The sequence below is a fragment of the Haliotis asinina genome, chromosome 15, assembly GCF_037392515.1.
Source record: "Haliotis asinina isolate JCU_RB_2024 chromosome 15, JCU_Hal_asi_v2, whole genome shotgun sequence".
Classification (NCBI taxonomy): Eukaryota; Metazoa; Mollusca; class Gastropoda; order Lepetellida; family Haliotidae; genus Haliotis; species Haliotis asinina.
In genome coordinates, this window is record NC_090294.1 from 338,271 (window position 1) to 354,674 (window position 16,404).

Here is a 16,404-nt window from a genome sequence, read left to right on the forward strand (position 1 = left end):
ATAGTGGTGTGTGTGGTCCGTGTATGAAGTCATAGTAGTGTGTGTGGTCAGTGTATGAAGTAGTAGTGGTGTGTGTGGTCCGTGTATGAAATCATAGTGGTGTGTGTGGTCAGAGTATGAAGTCATAGTGGTCTGTGTGGTCAGTGTATGAAGTCATAGTGGTCTGTGTGGTCAGTGTATGAAGTCATAGTGGTGTGTGTGGTCAGTGTATGAAGTCATAGTGGTGTGTGTGGTCCGTGTATGAAATCATAGTGGTGTGTGTGGTCAGAGTATGAAGTCATAGTGGTCTGTGTGGTCAGTGTATGAAGTCATAGTGGTCTGTGTGGTCCGTGTATGAAGTCATAGTGGTGTGTGTGGTCAGTGTATGAAGTCATAGTAGTGTGTGTGGTCAGTGTATGAAGTCATAGTGGTGTGTGTGGTCAGTGTATGAAATCATAGTGGTGTGTGTGGTCAGAGTATGAAGTCATAGTGGTCTGTGTGGTCAGTGTATGAAGTCATAGTGGTCTGTGTGGTCAGTGTATGAAGTCATAGTGGTGTGTGTGGTCAGAGTATGAAGTCATAGTGGTGTGTGTGGTCAGTGTATGAAGTCATAGTGGTGTGTGTGGTCAGTGTATGAAGTCATAGTAGTGTGTGTGAGGTCAGTGTATGAAGTCATAGTGGTGTGTGTGGTCAGTGTATGAAGTCATAGTGGTGTGTGTGGTCAGTGTATGAAGTCATAGTGGTGTGTGTGGTCCGTGTATGAAGTCATAGTGGTGTGTGTGGTCAGTGTATGAAATCATAGTGGTGTGTGTGGTCAGAGTATGAAGTCATAGTGGTCTGTGTGGTCAGTGTATGAAGTCATAGTGGTGTGTGTGGTCAGTGTATGAAGTCATAGTGGTGTGTGTGGTCAGTGTATGAAGTCATAGTGGTGTGTGTGGTCAGAGTATGAAGTCATAGTGGTGTGTGTGGTCAGTGTATGAAGTCATAGTGGTGTGTGTGGTCAGAGTATGAAGTAGTAGTGGTGTGTGTGGTCCGTGTATGAAGTCATAGTGGTGTGTGTGGTCCGTGTATGAAGTCATAGTGGTGTGTGTGGTCAGTGTATGAAGTCATAGTGGTGTGTGTGGTCCGTGTATGAAGTCATAGTGGTGTGTGTGGTCAGTGTATGAAGTCATAGTGGTGTGTGTGGTCAGTGTTTGAAGTCATAGTGGTCTGTGTGGTCAGAGTATGAAGTCATAGTGATCTGTGTGGTCAGAGTATGAAGTCATAGTGATCTGTGTGGTCAGAGTATGAAGTCATAGTGGTGTGTGTGGTCAGTGTATGAAGTCATAGTGGGCTGTGTGGTCAGAGTATGAAGTCATAGTGGTGTGTGAGGTCAGAGTATGAAGTAGTAGTGGTGTGTGTGGTCAGTGTATGAAGTCATAGTGGTGTGTGTGGTCAGTGTATGAAGTCATAGTGGTGTGTGTGGTCAGAGTATGAAGTCATAGTGGTGTGTGTGGTCCGTGTATGAAGTCATAGTGGTGTGTGTGGTCCGTGTATGAAGTCATAGTGGTGTGTGTGGTCAGTGTATGAAGTCATAGTGGTGTGTGTGGTCAGTGTATGAAGTCATAGTGGTGTGTGTGGTCAGTGTATGAAGTCATAGTGGTGTGTGTGGTCCGTGTATGAAGTCATAGTGGTGTGTGTGGTCCGTGTATGAAGTCATAGTGGTGTGTGTGGTCAGTGTATGAAGTCATAGTGGTGTGTGTGGTCAGAGTATGAAGTCATAGTGGTGTGTGTGGTCCGTGTATGAAGTCATAGTGGTGTGTGTGGTCCGTGTATGAAGTCATAGTGGTGTGTGTGGTCAGAGTATGAAGTCATAGTGGTGTGTGTGGTCAGTGTATGAAGTCATAGTGGTGTGTGTGGTCCGTGTATGAAGTCATAGTGGTGTGTGTGGTCCGTGTATGAAGTCATAGTGGTGTGTGTGGTCAGAGTATGAAGTCATAGTGGTCTGTGTGGTCAGTGTATGAAGTCATAGTGATCTGTGTGGTCAGTGTATGAAGTCATAGTGGTCTGTGTGGTCAGAGTATGAAGTCATAGTGGTGTGTGTGGTCAGAGTATGAAGTAGTAGTGGTGTGTGTGGTCCGTGTATGAAGTCATAGTGGTGTGTGTGGTCAGTGTATGAAGTCATAGTGGTGTGTGTGGTCCGTGTATGAAGTCATAGTGGTCTGTGTGGTCAGTGTATGAAGTCATAGTGGTGTGTGTGGTCAGTGTTTGAAGTCATAGTGGTCTGTGTGGTCCGTGTATGAAGTCATAGTGGTGTGTGTGGTCAGTGTATGAAGTCATAGTGGTGTGTGTGGTCAGTGTATGAAGTCATAGTGGTGTGTGGACAGTGTATGAAGTCATAGTGGTGTGTGTGGTCAGTGTATGAAGTCATAGTGGTGTGTGTGGTCAGTGTATGAAGTCATAGTGGTGTGTGTGGTCAGTGTTTGAAGTCATAGTGGTGTGTGTGGTCAGTGTATGAAGTCATAGTGGTGTGTGTGGTCAGTGTATGAAGTCATAGTGGTGTGTGTGGTCCGTGTATGAAGTCATAGTGGTGTGTGTGGTCCGTGTATGAAGTCATAGTGGTGTGTGTGGTCCGTGTATGAAGTCATAGTGGTGTGTGTGGTCAGAGTATGAAATCATAGTGGTGTGTGTGGTCAGTGTATGAAGTCATAGTGGTGTGTGTGGTCAGTGTATGAAGTCATAGTGGTGTGTGTGGTCAGAGTATGAAGTCATAGTGGTGTGTGTGGTCAGTGTATGAAGTCATAGTGGTGTGTGTGGTCAGTGTATGAAGTCATAGTGGTGTGTGTGGTCCGTGTATGAAGTCATTGTGGTCTGTGTGGTCCGTGTATGAAGTCATAGTGGTGTGTGTGGTCCGTGTATGAAGTCATAGTGGTGTGTGTGGTCAGTGTATGAAGTCATAGTGGTCTGTGTGGTCCGTGTATGAAGTCATAGTAGTGTGTGTGTGAGGTCAGTGTATGAAGTCATAGTAGTGTGTGTGAGGTCAGTGTATGAAGTCATAGTGGTGTGTGTGGTCAGTGTATGAAGTCATAGTGGTGTGTGTGGTCCGTGTATGAAGTCATAGTGGTGTGTGTGGTCCGTGTATGAAGTCATAGTGGTCTGTGAGGTCAGAGTATGAAGTCATAGTGGTCTGTGAGGTCAGAGTATGAAGTCATAGTGGTCTGTGTATGAAGTCAAAGTGGCCTTTGAAATCATAGTAGTTTGTGGAAGTCACAGTGGTCGGTGAGGGTACAGTAGTTTGTGAAATAGTGATCAATGTATTGCTTGTATGAAGTCATAGTTGTCTGCGAAGTCAGGTGTCTGGTTGGGCCATAATAGTTTCAATGCAAAATTGTTCCGAGTTCAGGAAAATAATGATGAGTGAGTTTGCTTTTAACAGTTCAGTATCCGACTGTACTCCCCATAAATTGAGGATACTCAATTGCTAATTGTTGAAATCATGAAAGACAAATTGGATTGGAACATATATCTCAGCATTGTGTTGTTTGACACGGGAGAACATGGTACAATGTGTACCCACCTGTTGTGACAGAGCCTCCATGGGTGCCACGTACACACATCGGCCGTCAGGAGTCTGGGACAGCATCCTCAGGATGGCAAACTCCCCACAGATGGTCTTGCCACTGCCAGTAGGGGCACCAATGAAGACATTGTCGTCACTGTTGTAGATAGAGTTGAACACTGAAGAAGGAGATTGTATTTGGATAATGAAAATACATCAACACTATAGGTACTTTCACTTTGTATGCATTGAAACAATTGCTTAGAAAAAAGGCATAAAGACGTAAGAAATTTCTGATAGTTTTGTCAGCCAAGTGAGTGGTTTCAGGATGCATTCAGTAATAGTGTTCCTGTCATAGACTGATGACGTAAGGAGGATCACTGTGTCATAAGCAAGTCAGGCTTTGATTGTTGTACAAGCTAGATTGCTGGAAGTCAGGCTTCCATTGTTGTAGAAGCTAGATTGCTGAAAATCAGGCTTCCATTGTTGTAGAAGCTAGATTGCTGAAAGTCAGGCTTCCATTGTTGTAGAAGCTAGATTGCTGGAAGTCAGGCTTCCATTGTTGTAGAAGCTAGATTGCTGGAAGTCAGGCTTCCATTGTATAAGCTAGATTGCTGGAAGTCAGGCTTCCATTGTTGTAGAAGCTAGATTGCTGGAAGTCAGGCTTCCATTGTTGTAGAAGCTAGATTGCAGGAAGTCAGGCTTCCATTGTTGTATAAGCTAGATTTCTGGAAGTCAGGTTTCCATTGTTGTAGAAGCTAGATTGCTGGAAGTAAGGCTTCCATTGTTGTAGAAGATAGATTGCTGGATGTCAGGCTTCCATTGTTGTAGAAGCTAGATTTCTGGAAGTCAGGCTTTCATTGTTGTAGAAGCTAGATTGCTGGAAGTCAGGCTTCCATTGTATAAGCTAGATTGCTGGAAGTCAGGCTTCCATTGTTGTAGAAGCTAGATTGCTGAAAGTCAGGCTTCCATTGTTGTATAAGCTAGATTGCAGGAAGTCAGGCTTCCATTGTTGTAGAAGCTAGGTTGCTGGAAGTCAGGCTTCCATTGTTGTATAAGCTAGATTGCTGGAAGTCAGGCTTCCATTGTTGTAGAAGCTAGATTGCTGGATGTCAGGCTTCCATTGTTGTATAAGCTAGATATCTGGAAGTCAGGCTTCCATTGATGTACAAGCTAGATTGCTGGAAGTCAGGCTTCCATTGTTGTAGAAGCTAGATTGCTGGAAGTCAGGCTTCCAATGTGGTAGAAGCTAGATTGCTGGAAGTCAAGCTTCCATTGCATAAGCTAGATTGCTTGAAGTCAGGCTTCCATTGTTGTAGAAGCTAGATTGCTGGAAGTCAGGCTTCCATTGTTGTATAAGCTAGATTGGTGGAAATCAGGCTTCCATTGTTGTAGAAGCTAGATTGCTGGATGTCAGGCTTCCATTGTTGTAGAAGCTAGATTTCTGGAAGTCAGGCTTCCATTGTTGTAGAAGCTAGATTGCTGGAAGTCAGGCTTCCAATGTGGTAGAAGCTAGATTGCTGGAAGTCAGGCTTCCATTGCATAAGTTAGATTGCTGTAAGTCAGGCTTCCATTGTTGTATAAGCTAGATTGCAGGAAGTCAGGCTTCCATTGTTGTATAAGCTAGATTGCTGGAAGTCAGGCTTCCATTGTTGTATAAGCTAGATTGCTGGCAATTAGGTGCATGGCCCTAGGAATGTGAGGAAAGATGACAATATATGGATGAACATATATTCTCATTGTTCCTTACTGCCCTAACTTCTACATGCCTCTCAAAGAAGTTACATAAAAATGTGTGTTTGAATCCAAGATGGGAAATAATGTACCACATCCTGTACTATGCTGAGAAAGTGGATTCCAAACAATAACATATTACAGATTCTAATGACTCCAAACTAAAGAGATTCACAGAAGACTCAGTAATCTAGAGAACTCTTGCAGTACACAAACTTGAAGCTAGAAACTACCTTGTGTCTGTATGGGGTTGAAGAAGGGGAACTTGTCACTGTAGAGACTCTCAAATGCCGAGTTCCGGAGGGCAGAGACAGGGAGGGGCTGCAGGTCCAGCAGCTCGGTGGGTGGTGGGTACTTCTCGGGGAGGATCAGATGGCGGAATGACACCGGCAGCTGAGTCTCACAGCCTGAAAGCAAGAAACCCATACATATCTGAGGCTAGTCTGTATTCATATTATTAACTGTGGTTCTCAACGCTGAAACACAATATCATTATAAGTTGACAATCAATGTTTACCAATAATGGAGAGAATAAAAAGTTCCATCAGCAATGACTGATCATATTACAACAGGCAGCAAAGGCCAACATTACAGGTCTCAAATTAACAACATCCAACAACTGTAATCACTCCTCTAGAGAGGAGGTATTTAAGGTGTTCCGGGTATCACATACCAATCCACTTGTCTGACCCTAACCCTAACCCTCTAGAGAGGAGGTTTTTAAGGTGTTCCAGTTATCACATACCAATCCACTTGTCTGACCCTAACCCTAACCCTAACCCTCTAGACAGGAGGTATTTAAGGTGTTCCAGGTATCACATACCAATCCACTTGTCTGACCCTAACCCTAACCCTCTAGACAGGAGGTATTTAAGGTGTTCCAGTTATCACATACCAATCCACTTGTCTGACCCTAACCCTAACCCTAACCCTCTAGACAGGATGTATTTAAGGTGTTCCAGGTATCACATACCAATCCACTTGTCTGACCCTAACCCTAACCCTCTAGAGAGGAGGTATTTAAGGTGTTCCGGGTATCACATACCAATCCACTTGTCTAACCCTAACCCTAACCCTAACCCTCTAGAGAGGAGGTATTTAAGGTGTTCCAGTTATCACATACCAATCCACTTGTCTGACCCTAACCCTAACCCTCTAGAGAGGAGGTTTTTAAGGTGTTCCAGTTATCACATACCAATCCACTTGTCTGACCCTAACCCTAACCCTCTAGACAGGAGGTATTTAAGGTGTTCCAGGTATCACATACCAATCCACTTGTCTGACCCTAACCCTAACCCTCTAGAGAGGAGGTATTTAAGGTGTTCCGGGTATCACATACCAATCCACTTGTCTAACCCTAACCCTAACCCTAACCCTCTAGAGAGGAGGTATTTAAGGTGTTCCAGGTATCACATACCAATCCACTTGTCTAACCCTAACCCTCTAGAGAGGAGGTATTTAAGGTGTTCCGGGTATCACATACCAATCCACTTGTCTGACCCTAACCCTAACCCTCTAGAGAGGAGGTATTTAAGGTGTTCCGGGTATCACATACCAATCCACTTGTCTGACCCTAACCCTAACCCTCTAGAGAGGAGGTATTTAAGGTGTTCCGGGTATCACATACCAATCCACTTGTCTGACCCTAACCCTAACCCTCTAGAGAGGAGGTATTTAAGGTGTTCCGGGTATCACATACCAATCCACTTGTCTAACCCTAACCCTATAGACAGGAGGTATTTAAGGTGTTCCAGGTATCACATACCAATCCACTTGTCTAACCCTAACCCTATAGACAGGAGGTATTTAAGGTGTTCCAGGCATCACATACCAATCCACTTGTCTGACCCTAACCCTCTAGAGAGGAGGTATTTAAGGTGTTCCGGGTATCACACACCAATCCACTTGTCTAACCCTAACCCTAACCCTCTAGAGAGGAGGTATTTAAGGTGTTCCAGGTATCACATACCAATCCACTTGTCTGACCCTAACCCTAACCCTAACCCTCTAGAGAGGAGGTATTTAAGGTGTTCCAGGTATCACATACCAATCCACTTGTCTAACCCTAACCCTAACCCTCTAGACAGGAGGTATTTAAGGTGTTCCGGGTATCACATACCAATCCACTTGTCTGACCCTAACCCTAACCCTAACCCTCTAGAGAGGAGGTATTTAAGGTGTTCCGGGTATCACATACCAATCCACTTGTCTGACCCTAACCCTAACCCTAACCCTCTAGAGAGGAGGTATTTAAGGTGTTCCGGGTATCACATACCAATCCACTTGTCTAACCCTAACCCTAACCCTAACCCTCTAGAGAGGAGGTATTTAAGGTGTTCCAGGTATCACATACCAATCCACTTGTCTAACCCTAACCCTAACCCTCTAGAGAGGAGGTATTTAAGGTGTTCCGGGTATCACATACCAATCCACTTGTCTGACCCTAACCCTAACCCTCTAGAGAGGAGGTATTTAAGGTGTTCCGGGTATCACATACCAATCCACTTGTCTGACCCTAACCCTAACCCTCTAGAGAGGAGGTATTTAAGGTGTTCCGGGTATCACATACCAATCCACTTGTCTAACCCTAACCCTATAGACAGGAGGTATTTAAGGTGTTCCAGGTATCACATACCAATCCACTTGTCTGACCCTAACCCTAACCCTCTAGAGAGGAGGTATTTAAGGTGTTCCGGGTATCACATACCAATCCACTTGTCTAACCCTAACCCTAACCCTAACCCTCTAGAGAGGAGGTATTTAAGGTGTTCCGGGTATCACATACCAATCCACTTGTCTGACCCTAACCCTAACCCTCTAGAGAGGAGGTATTTAAGGTGTTCCGGGTATCACATACCAATCCACTTGTCTAACCCTAACCCTAACCCTAACCCTCTAGAGAGGAGGTATTTAAGGTGTTCCGGGTATCACATACCAATCCACTTGTCTAACCCTAACCCTAACCCTAACCCTCTAGAGAGGAGGTATTTAAGGTGTTCCGGGTATCACATACCAATCCACTTGTCTGACCCTAACCCTAACCCTCTAGAGAGGAGGTATTTAAGGTGTTCCAGTTATCACATACCAATCCACTTGTCTGACACAACTCTGATGAAGTACTGAGGAGGAAGTGGCTCAAACACCGGCACAAAGAACTTCACCACATGTTCATCTTGGGAAAACTTGCTGGAAACAGAAAGTACCTAATCACATCACCGGAATGGCCACCAAGAATGGGTCTCAACTTTACAGGCATGGGAAATCAAATCTCAGTTTTAGTAATAGTAGTGAATACTTTAACCAAAGGTGTATCTCAGTGCAGCCTTTCTTGCTGTTTTGATTTTGTACAATGGAATATTCCAGCTATACAAGAGCTGTGTATGCAATCATATCTTGACCAGATGATCCAATCATTGATAGTATCATTGATTATCATGTTGTCGAGACATAACACTCATCGACCAAATCACAAAGTCCAACCATCTGATCAATTTCGTCTTCTCACTTGCTTCTCAAGGTTGGTGGTAACCTATTCTAACCAATAAATGTTGTTCAGACATGACTGCAGAGACAATGACTTACCTCTTCAAGAGGAAGTACTCATGGTGCAGGATAACCTCGCTGTCCACATCCTCAATCAGGATCCAGAATGCCTGAAGACCAAATCATAACAATATTTTGACATTGCACTCTAGATATGCACCTAGTTTCACACACTGTACTCTAGCCTTGGACCACCACATACATTCATTCAGATAGTAATGTGATGCACTCAAAAATGAAAATACACACATTCCACAAGAAGAGATACATGTCTGTTTGACAGAAGAGTCAAATGTGTCACTAGTGATGTGGCTTCTGTTGCGGTTCTGAAAACAATGGTGTGATATACACACATATAGGCACTTGCAGTAACATTACTTCAGATATACTGAATATAGTCCTGGTACAGTATTTGCTCACTGAAAGAAACATACATTCTAAGTGGCCTTGGTTTGGAAAAAACAGCATAGTGGTGCCTGGGTGTCATGATGGATGTGGGTAGTTAGAGGCAGCTTGGTGCTCACCTCAGAGCCGCCATGCAGTTTCTCCTCCCACTGGAAGTCTGGTGTGATGGTCAGCTCAATACGCAGGGTGGACCGAGTGATGGGCTGGATATGGACTGACAAGTCCAGCTTGGGGAACTGGTGGATGAACTTGTGTATGGTCTTTCCCATCTTTGGCATACGGATGAGTTCAGCTATCTCGTTGTGGTTCAGATCATACAGACGTTCAAAGGGGAAGTTCTTCTTCTCAATCTTCTTGATGGCTTCCTCTGGGATCTTGCGGAACTGACGGAGTGGAGACATTGACTGCCACCTTAAAGTACATGAATCAGCCTTACTGTCATCATGAATTCCAATTACAGATTCGGAATATGGGTACATTGTCTTGATGTTTAACTATATTTCAGTTTATGAAGTTCCATGGAAACAATCACAACACACCTGGGGGCCTGCCAGATTCATCAACATAGATACCTATACATTTCCTGGTTACTAAACACATTTAACTGACGTTTCTACTTGCATGTACTTACATCCTCTTGTCCACCATCTTGCAGAGAGCCAGGCACTTGTCAGCTAGCTGGGCCCAGCCTCTGTGAAGTACGATCTCAAAGATAGATCTGATGAGTCGACCTGCTGACTGTGTGATGAACACCATGTCAGCCATCAGTGCTAGTCCTTCAAGCTTTAGCTGGGAGATGTAAGCCTGCAGCAGGACGTTCACCTGAAGACAAATTACAGACATTGTCTCATATCTCATCTCAGATTAGCTCAAGACAGCTGTAATCAGCTCCATACCTCACCTCAAACAAGATCACAGATCACCAGTTCCCTACCTCACCTCAAGACAGCTGCAATGAGCTCCCTACCTCACCTAAGGGCAGCTGCAATCAGCTCCCTACCTCACCTCAAGACAGCTGCAATCAGCTCCCTACCTCACCTCAAACCAGATCTCAGTTCACCAATTCCCTACCTCACCTCAAGCCTGATCACAGTTCACCAGTTCCCTACCTCACCTCAAGACAGCTGCAATCAGCTCCCTACCTCACCTCACTGCAATCAGCTCCCTACCTCACCTCAAGACAGCTGCAATCAGTTCCCTACCTCACCTCAAGGCAGCTGCAATCAGCTCCCTACCTCACCTCAAGACAGCTGTAATCAGCTCCCTACCTCACCTCAAACCAGATCTCAGTTCACCAATTCCCTACCTCACCTCAAGACAGCTGCAATCAGCTCCCTACCTCACCTCAAGACAGCTGTAATTAGCTCCCTACCTCACCTCAAACCAGATCACAGTTCACCAGTTCCCTACCTCACCTCAAGACAGCTGCAATCAGCTCCCTACCTCACCTCAAGACAGCTGCAATCAGCTCCCTAACTCACCTCAAGACAGCTGTAATCAGCTCCCTAACTCACCTCAAGCCTGATCACAGTTCACCAGTTCCCTACCTCACCTCAAGACAGCTGCAATCAGCTCCCTAACTCACCTCAAGACAGCTGCAATCAGCTCCCTACCTCACCTCAAGACAGCTGCAATCAGCTCCCTACCTCACCTCAAGACAGCTGTCATTAGCTCCCTACCTCACCTCAAACCAGATCACAGTTCACCAGTTCCCTACCTCACCTCAAGACAGCTGTAATCAGCTCCTTACCTCACCTCAAGACAGCTGCAATCAGCTCCATACCTCACCTCAAGACAGCTGTAATCAGCTCCCTACCTCACTTCAAGCCAGATCACAGTTCACCAGTTTCCTACCTCACTTCAAGCCATATCACAGTTCATCAGTTCCCTACCTCACCTCACTGACTGTTTCCGTTGGGTCTACCTGTAATATACCGGTCTGTTACAGCTGGGTCTACCTGTAATATACCGGTCTGTTACAGCAGGGTCTACCTGTAATATTCCAGTCTGTTACAGCAGGGTCTACCTGTAATATACCGGTCTGTTACAGCAGGGTCTACCTGTAATATACCTGACTGTTTCCGTTGGGTCTACCTGTAATATACCTGTCTGTTACAGCTGGGTCTACCTATGATACACCTAATGGTAACAGCTGAGTCTACCTGTAATGTACCTGTCCGTTATAGCTAGGTCTACCTGTGATACACCTCATGGTTACAACTAGGTCTACCTGTGATGAACCAGATGAAAACAGCTGGATCTACCTGTGTGCATCTGGCAGATGGCATGCCTTACCTTGGCACTGGGCTCCTCGATGCTCTCTTTGATGGGGATTGGGACTCTCTCCAGCAGCTTCAACAGCTCAAGCTTCTCCTCCTGAAAATGGCAAATCCATGATAGATTCAAGACACCCAAAAGAGTAATACTACGAGTCAGTGCTGCATTTTGCAATATTTCAGTAACATTACAGAAAAAGACATCAAGCATGACTTGCATGCAGCAGGCAGTTGCCATGAAGGATGAGCACCAACCACTCTAATACAACTGCACTCCACTCCTCCCTATCCCACAACTTTGCACCATCACCCACTACTGTGCACAACTACCTACATATCTTACAATTTAAGTTTTCAAAACAAACATGTTTGTGGTACAAATCATTACCAAGACTACTTGATCACCTACTTCTCTGACAGTGAGGTTCCTGAACTCTGAGGAGAGGGAGAACACCCTGAACAGCTCTATCTCACTCAGCGTTGGCTTCAGCAGCTGGTTGTAAGTGGCGATGGTCTCATGAGTCAGGTAGTACTGACTGGCAATTCGCCCAAGCTCGGTCACCTGTAAACAGACAGCACGTGATACAGCTGCAGTCTACACACATCTTGAAGACACAGAACCAGAATAGTGAACATAACAAGATGGTCATTCCAGAAAACAAACACTCTACCCTCTCATCATCATGACTGAGATCAATGTTAAGTACAGAAAAACATTCCAGCTCCTTGTATTGCAAAATACAAACCTAAAAATGTCTTGTGTTTTTCAACAGTAACAGTAACTACTTCACTTGCCTAATACTATGCTGGAAGGAACAGGCTAACAACAAGATATCTACCAGACTTATTTACCTGAAAGTTGCCCGTTTTCTTCTCATACTTTACTATGTTGTGTCTGTCGAGCAACGTGGCAGCAGTGTGGATGAGGTCTTTGCGACGCTGCTGCAGGAGTGGGTCTTCCTTCACTATGTCATGTGAGATGCCGTACAGCGGAGGATTACGCAGCATACGGATGTACAGGTATGTGTAACCTGGAATAGGGCTTGATGTCATGAATCAGGATAGGCATAAAAATGTATTTTCTGAATAAAACTGATTTATACTTATCCTGACCCATGCTTATTATATCACCTACTTCTACTCGAACATAGTGGAACACTTGAATCCCTTGAAGTTCCTATCATTCTGAATCAAACAGTCTAACACCTAGATTTAGAGTGAAATCCAGAATGTCATGAGTAGGAAGGATGGGAGGGCTGCTGACCTCATGAGTCAGGATATGCACATAATATCAATTTTAATAAGAAAATTACATATTTTTCCTTATCCTGACTCATGCTCATTACGCTTGACAGAATCCGATCGGTGGTGGGGCATGCCACTTCCTGGATTCTGTGGTTGTGTTTATTTTACGTCCTGTAACCCCATATGGGAACTTGAAAACAGCACTGTAGACTTCAGCTTTCATTCTGTATCTTTCGGGGACCACACATGACAAACTTGTTAATGAAAGTGTCTTTTGACATCTTTGTGTGGTTTTAGATACACTGGTGTAATACTAGTCATCTTACAGCAAGGTCATCGACTGACAAGTGACAAGTGAAGATGCAATCCCTACTCCAGGTGCAAGTATAGCAGACATGTACAGGGATACAATCACTCATGCTAGTCTGTTCTGAGACATGCACATGGAATCTCAACCATTTTACTCTGCAGAGTGTTTGGCATTGGCAAGTCACATGAAAAAAACAGTGAGATTTTTCTCGTCTTTGAGGAACTGTTAGTTGTGCTACAACTAGTGGACTGAATTAGTGAATGCCAGGGACGTCTTCAGTGGCGATATCTCTGGGGTAGTTGTTTTTGAAGCAGTAATTTCATGGAATCTCCCTCAATGACTGCACCTGCTTTCGTGGAACCTCCCTCAATGGCTGCACTTGCATTTGTGGAACCTCCCTCAATGACTGCACTTGCATTTGTGGAACCTCCCTCAATGACTGCACTTGCATTTGTGGAACCTCCCTCAATGACTGCACTTGCATTTGTGGAACCTCCCTCAATGACTGCACTTGCATTTGTGGAGCCTCCCTCAATGACTGCACTTGCATTTGTGGAACCTCCCTCAAGTTCAGTCCTGTTCTTCCAAAATTCATCTGTGAGATAGGGGATCACATCCAGTTGAACTTGTCTTATCATGAAACATTCATTGACTGGAATGTGACGATAAATAGATCAGCTAGCGTCTTGCTACTGTCTAATGCAACTGTTAGAGGGTTGGCTGAAAAGTTCTCAGCCTGAGTGGTTTTTCCCCACCAGGTAGAGACAGGTGTTTGCCACCAATGAGGACAATCATTTAGTGAATCATAGACACAAGAACTACAAACGTACTAATAGTTTTATCTCAACCTACCCTCTGAAATCATCAGAAATGGACAAAACTGAATACAGGGCAGTCATCAAGTACTTGCAAAAGAAAAGGATGTCCCCAACACAGATACATGCTGACATGGTCTCCACTCAAGGGGATGATGCTCCTTCATTTTCCACAGTAAAGAAGTAGGCTGCAGAATTTAAGCGTGGCAGACAAAGCCTTGATGATGACCCACACTCAGGAAGGCCTTCAACAGCAACCACTCCAGAAAACATCACGCGAGTGCTCGATATGTTGATGGAAGATCGACGATTGACTACTCGACATATTGCTAGTGTAGTGGGCATCTCTCATGAGAGGGTTGTGCATATTATCACCAACGAATTAGGAATGACGAAAGATTCTGCTAGATGGGTGCCAAAGCTCTTGACAGCTGAACAGAAACGAGTCAGGTTCCAGACGTCCCTTGACAATTTGCGTTGTTTTGAAGCAGATTCCGATGATTTTGTGGCACGATTTGTAACCATGGATGAGACCTGGATACATCACTTTCAACCAGAAACAAAACTACAGTCAAAACAGTGGAAGCATCCTGATTCACCAGCTCCGAAGAAAGCCAAGTCTGTTCCTTCAGCTGTAAAGGTGATGGCATCAGTCTTTTGGGATTCCAGGGGTATTCTGCTCATTGATTATCTTGAAAAAGGTCAAACTATCAACGGCAGATACTATGCTGATCTACTGAACCAGTTGCGAGAAGCAATCAAAGCCAAACGACGAGGAATGATCGCTAAAGGTGTCCTCTTCCACCAAGACAATGCGTCTGTTCACAAATCGGTGGTGGCCATGTCAACAATCCACGATTGTGGCTTTGAACTCATTGACCATCCTCCTTATTCACCTGATTTGGCTCCTTCTGACTTCCACCTGTTCCCCAAAATGAAAAAGGAACTCGCCGGTCGCCATTTAGCAAGTAATGATGACGTCATTTCCGCTGTGACTGATTTTTTTAGGGTAGCTGAAGAAGATTTCTTCCTGACCGCGATTCAGGCCTTGCAGCATCGCTGGCAAAAGTGTGTGAACTTGGAAGGGGACTATGTAGAAAAATAAATTACAAACGTGGATTTGTAACTTTTTTTCACATTGAGGCTTAGAACTTTTCAGCCAACCCTCGTATGTCAAAGTTCTTATTAAGACCAGTCGCAAACTTTCTTCATGTACAAGTATCTTCATTACAAGTACAGGGTCATAATCCGTCATGCTAGTCTGTTCAAGACATGTGCATGCATGGACTCCACAGAGCATCTTGGTCTCAACAAGTCACATGATAAAAGGGTGAGAAAAACTCAGAGCCTTTGTGAAAGTGTTAGTTGTGAGACAAGTGGCCCAAATTGGTGAATGTAGGTGACGTCCTCCGTGGTGATGTCCTGTAGGTAGTTGTTGGCAAACACCATATTTGATTTCCAAGAGAAGCCCTCCATTATAGTTGTCAGTGAGAGCAAGTGTTGAGAAGTGTTGATGAGAGGGCTCTCACATCACGTGGATTAGAAGGTTGAGGTCCTGCTGCTTTGTAGGCCCTCAGTATAGCTGCTCAATTCCATACTGAGTTAGTATTGTGGGTGTCTCAGTAGATAGTGCAATGGATAGGAGCTTGAACTTTTGTCTCCTTGACTTAGTTTGCTGAAAACTTTTCAATGCTCTGACTGGGTATAGTGATAAATCCTTGTAATCATGTGGCCCGAGGACTGCAGGTAATGTCGGGATATGAAATAGACTGATCCAGTCTGTCAATCAAAACTGGCACCTGCATCAGGTTCAGCCAGTCAGCAATCCAGGTGTTTCGTGGAATTGTCTAACATACTTCCAGGGTCAAACGATGCCTCTGAAGTGATGTGTTTCATGGATTTTTAACATACTTTCAGGGTCAAACGATGCCTCTGAAGCACTGTGCCTCGTGGATTTGTCAAACATATACTTCCAGGGTCAAATGATGCCTCTGAAGGGATGTGCTTCGTGGATCTGTCAAACATACTTCCAGGGTCAAACGATGCCTCTGAAGCAATGTGATTCGAATTATGCCATTAACACTTGCTACATCTAATATATATTGCTGCAATTTGATTAGTACCTTCAACAAAACCAATACCGTCAAAAAAACCACAAAAAAACTGAAGCTGATAGAGAAATGTGATAGACCTCAAGATCAGTTAAATGTCAACACTATCCTTCATGAAACCTACGTCTGCCCGAAGGAGAGAATTGAGAACCCTAACAACTTGTATAAACATGTCCATACTCTCCTGCCTTGTACATCCCTATTGGCTCCTGTATGCAGTCTATTGTCATGGCTTCTACATGTATATACTGTGCTGCTGGGTAAGTTCCTGATGTTATTGTGAATTATTTACTGAATACATGTATGTGCCATCCTGTCTTATCTGCCTCCCACTTGCTTGACAATGATGAAAGAAGTTGTTTCAAAGGCATTTAGAAGTTGGAGGAATCAAACTAAAAGTGCTTTATGGTTCAACTTCTTTATTATACAAGGTCACAACGTTTCGAGA

The 16,404-nt window shown here is 44.3% G+C and overlaps 1 protein-coding gene across 2 annotated transcripts in view; it reads right to left on the bottom strand.

The window, feature by feature from the left end:
- Positions 1-16,404, bottom strand: part of LOC137264869 (U5 small nuclear ribonucleoprotein 200 kDa helicase-like) — a 98,939-nt gene that overhangs the window by 40,829 nt on the left and 41,706 nt on the right. For both annotated transcript variants that reach the window (XM_067800213.1, XM_067800214.1), the window contains 9 exons: positions 12,328-12,506; positions 11,885-12,037; positions 11,495-11,575; positions 9,831-10,021; positions 9,319-9,610; positions 8,834-8,904; positions 8,337-8,437; positions 5,485-5,658; positions 3,536-3,696 (listed from right to left, as the gene is read on the bottom strand). In XM_067800213.1, coding sequence (XP_067656314.1) covers positions 3,536-3,696; positions 5,485-5,658; positions 8,337-8,437; positions 8,834-8,904; positions 9,319-9,610; positions 9,831-10,021; positions 11,495-11,575; positions 11,885-12,037; positions 12,328-12,506 — 1,403 coding nt within the window. The remainder of the gene's footprint in view (positions 1-3,535; positions 3,697-5,484; positions 5,659-8,336; positions 8,438-8,833; positions 8,905-9,318; positions 9,611-9,830; positions 10,022-11,494; positions 11,576-11,884; positions 12,038-12,327; positions 12,507-16,404) is intronic.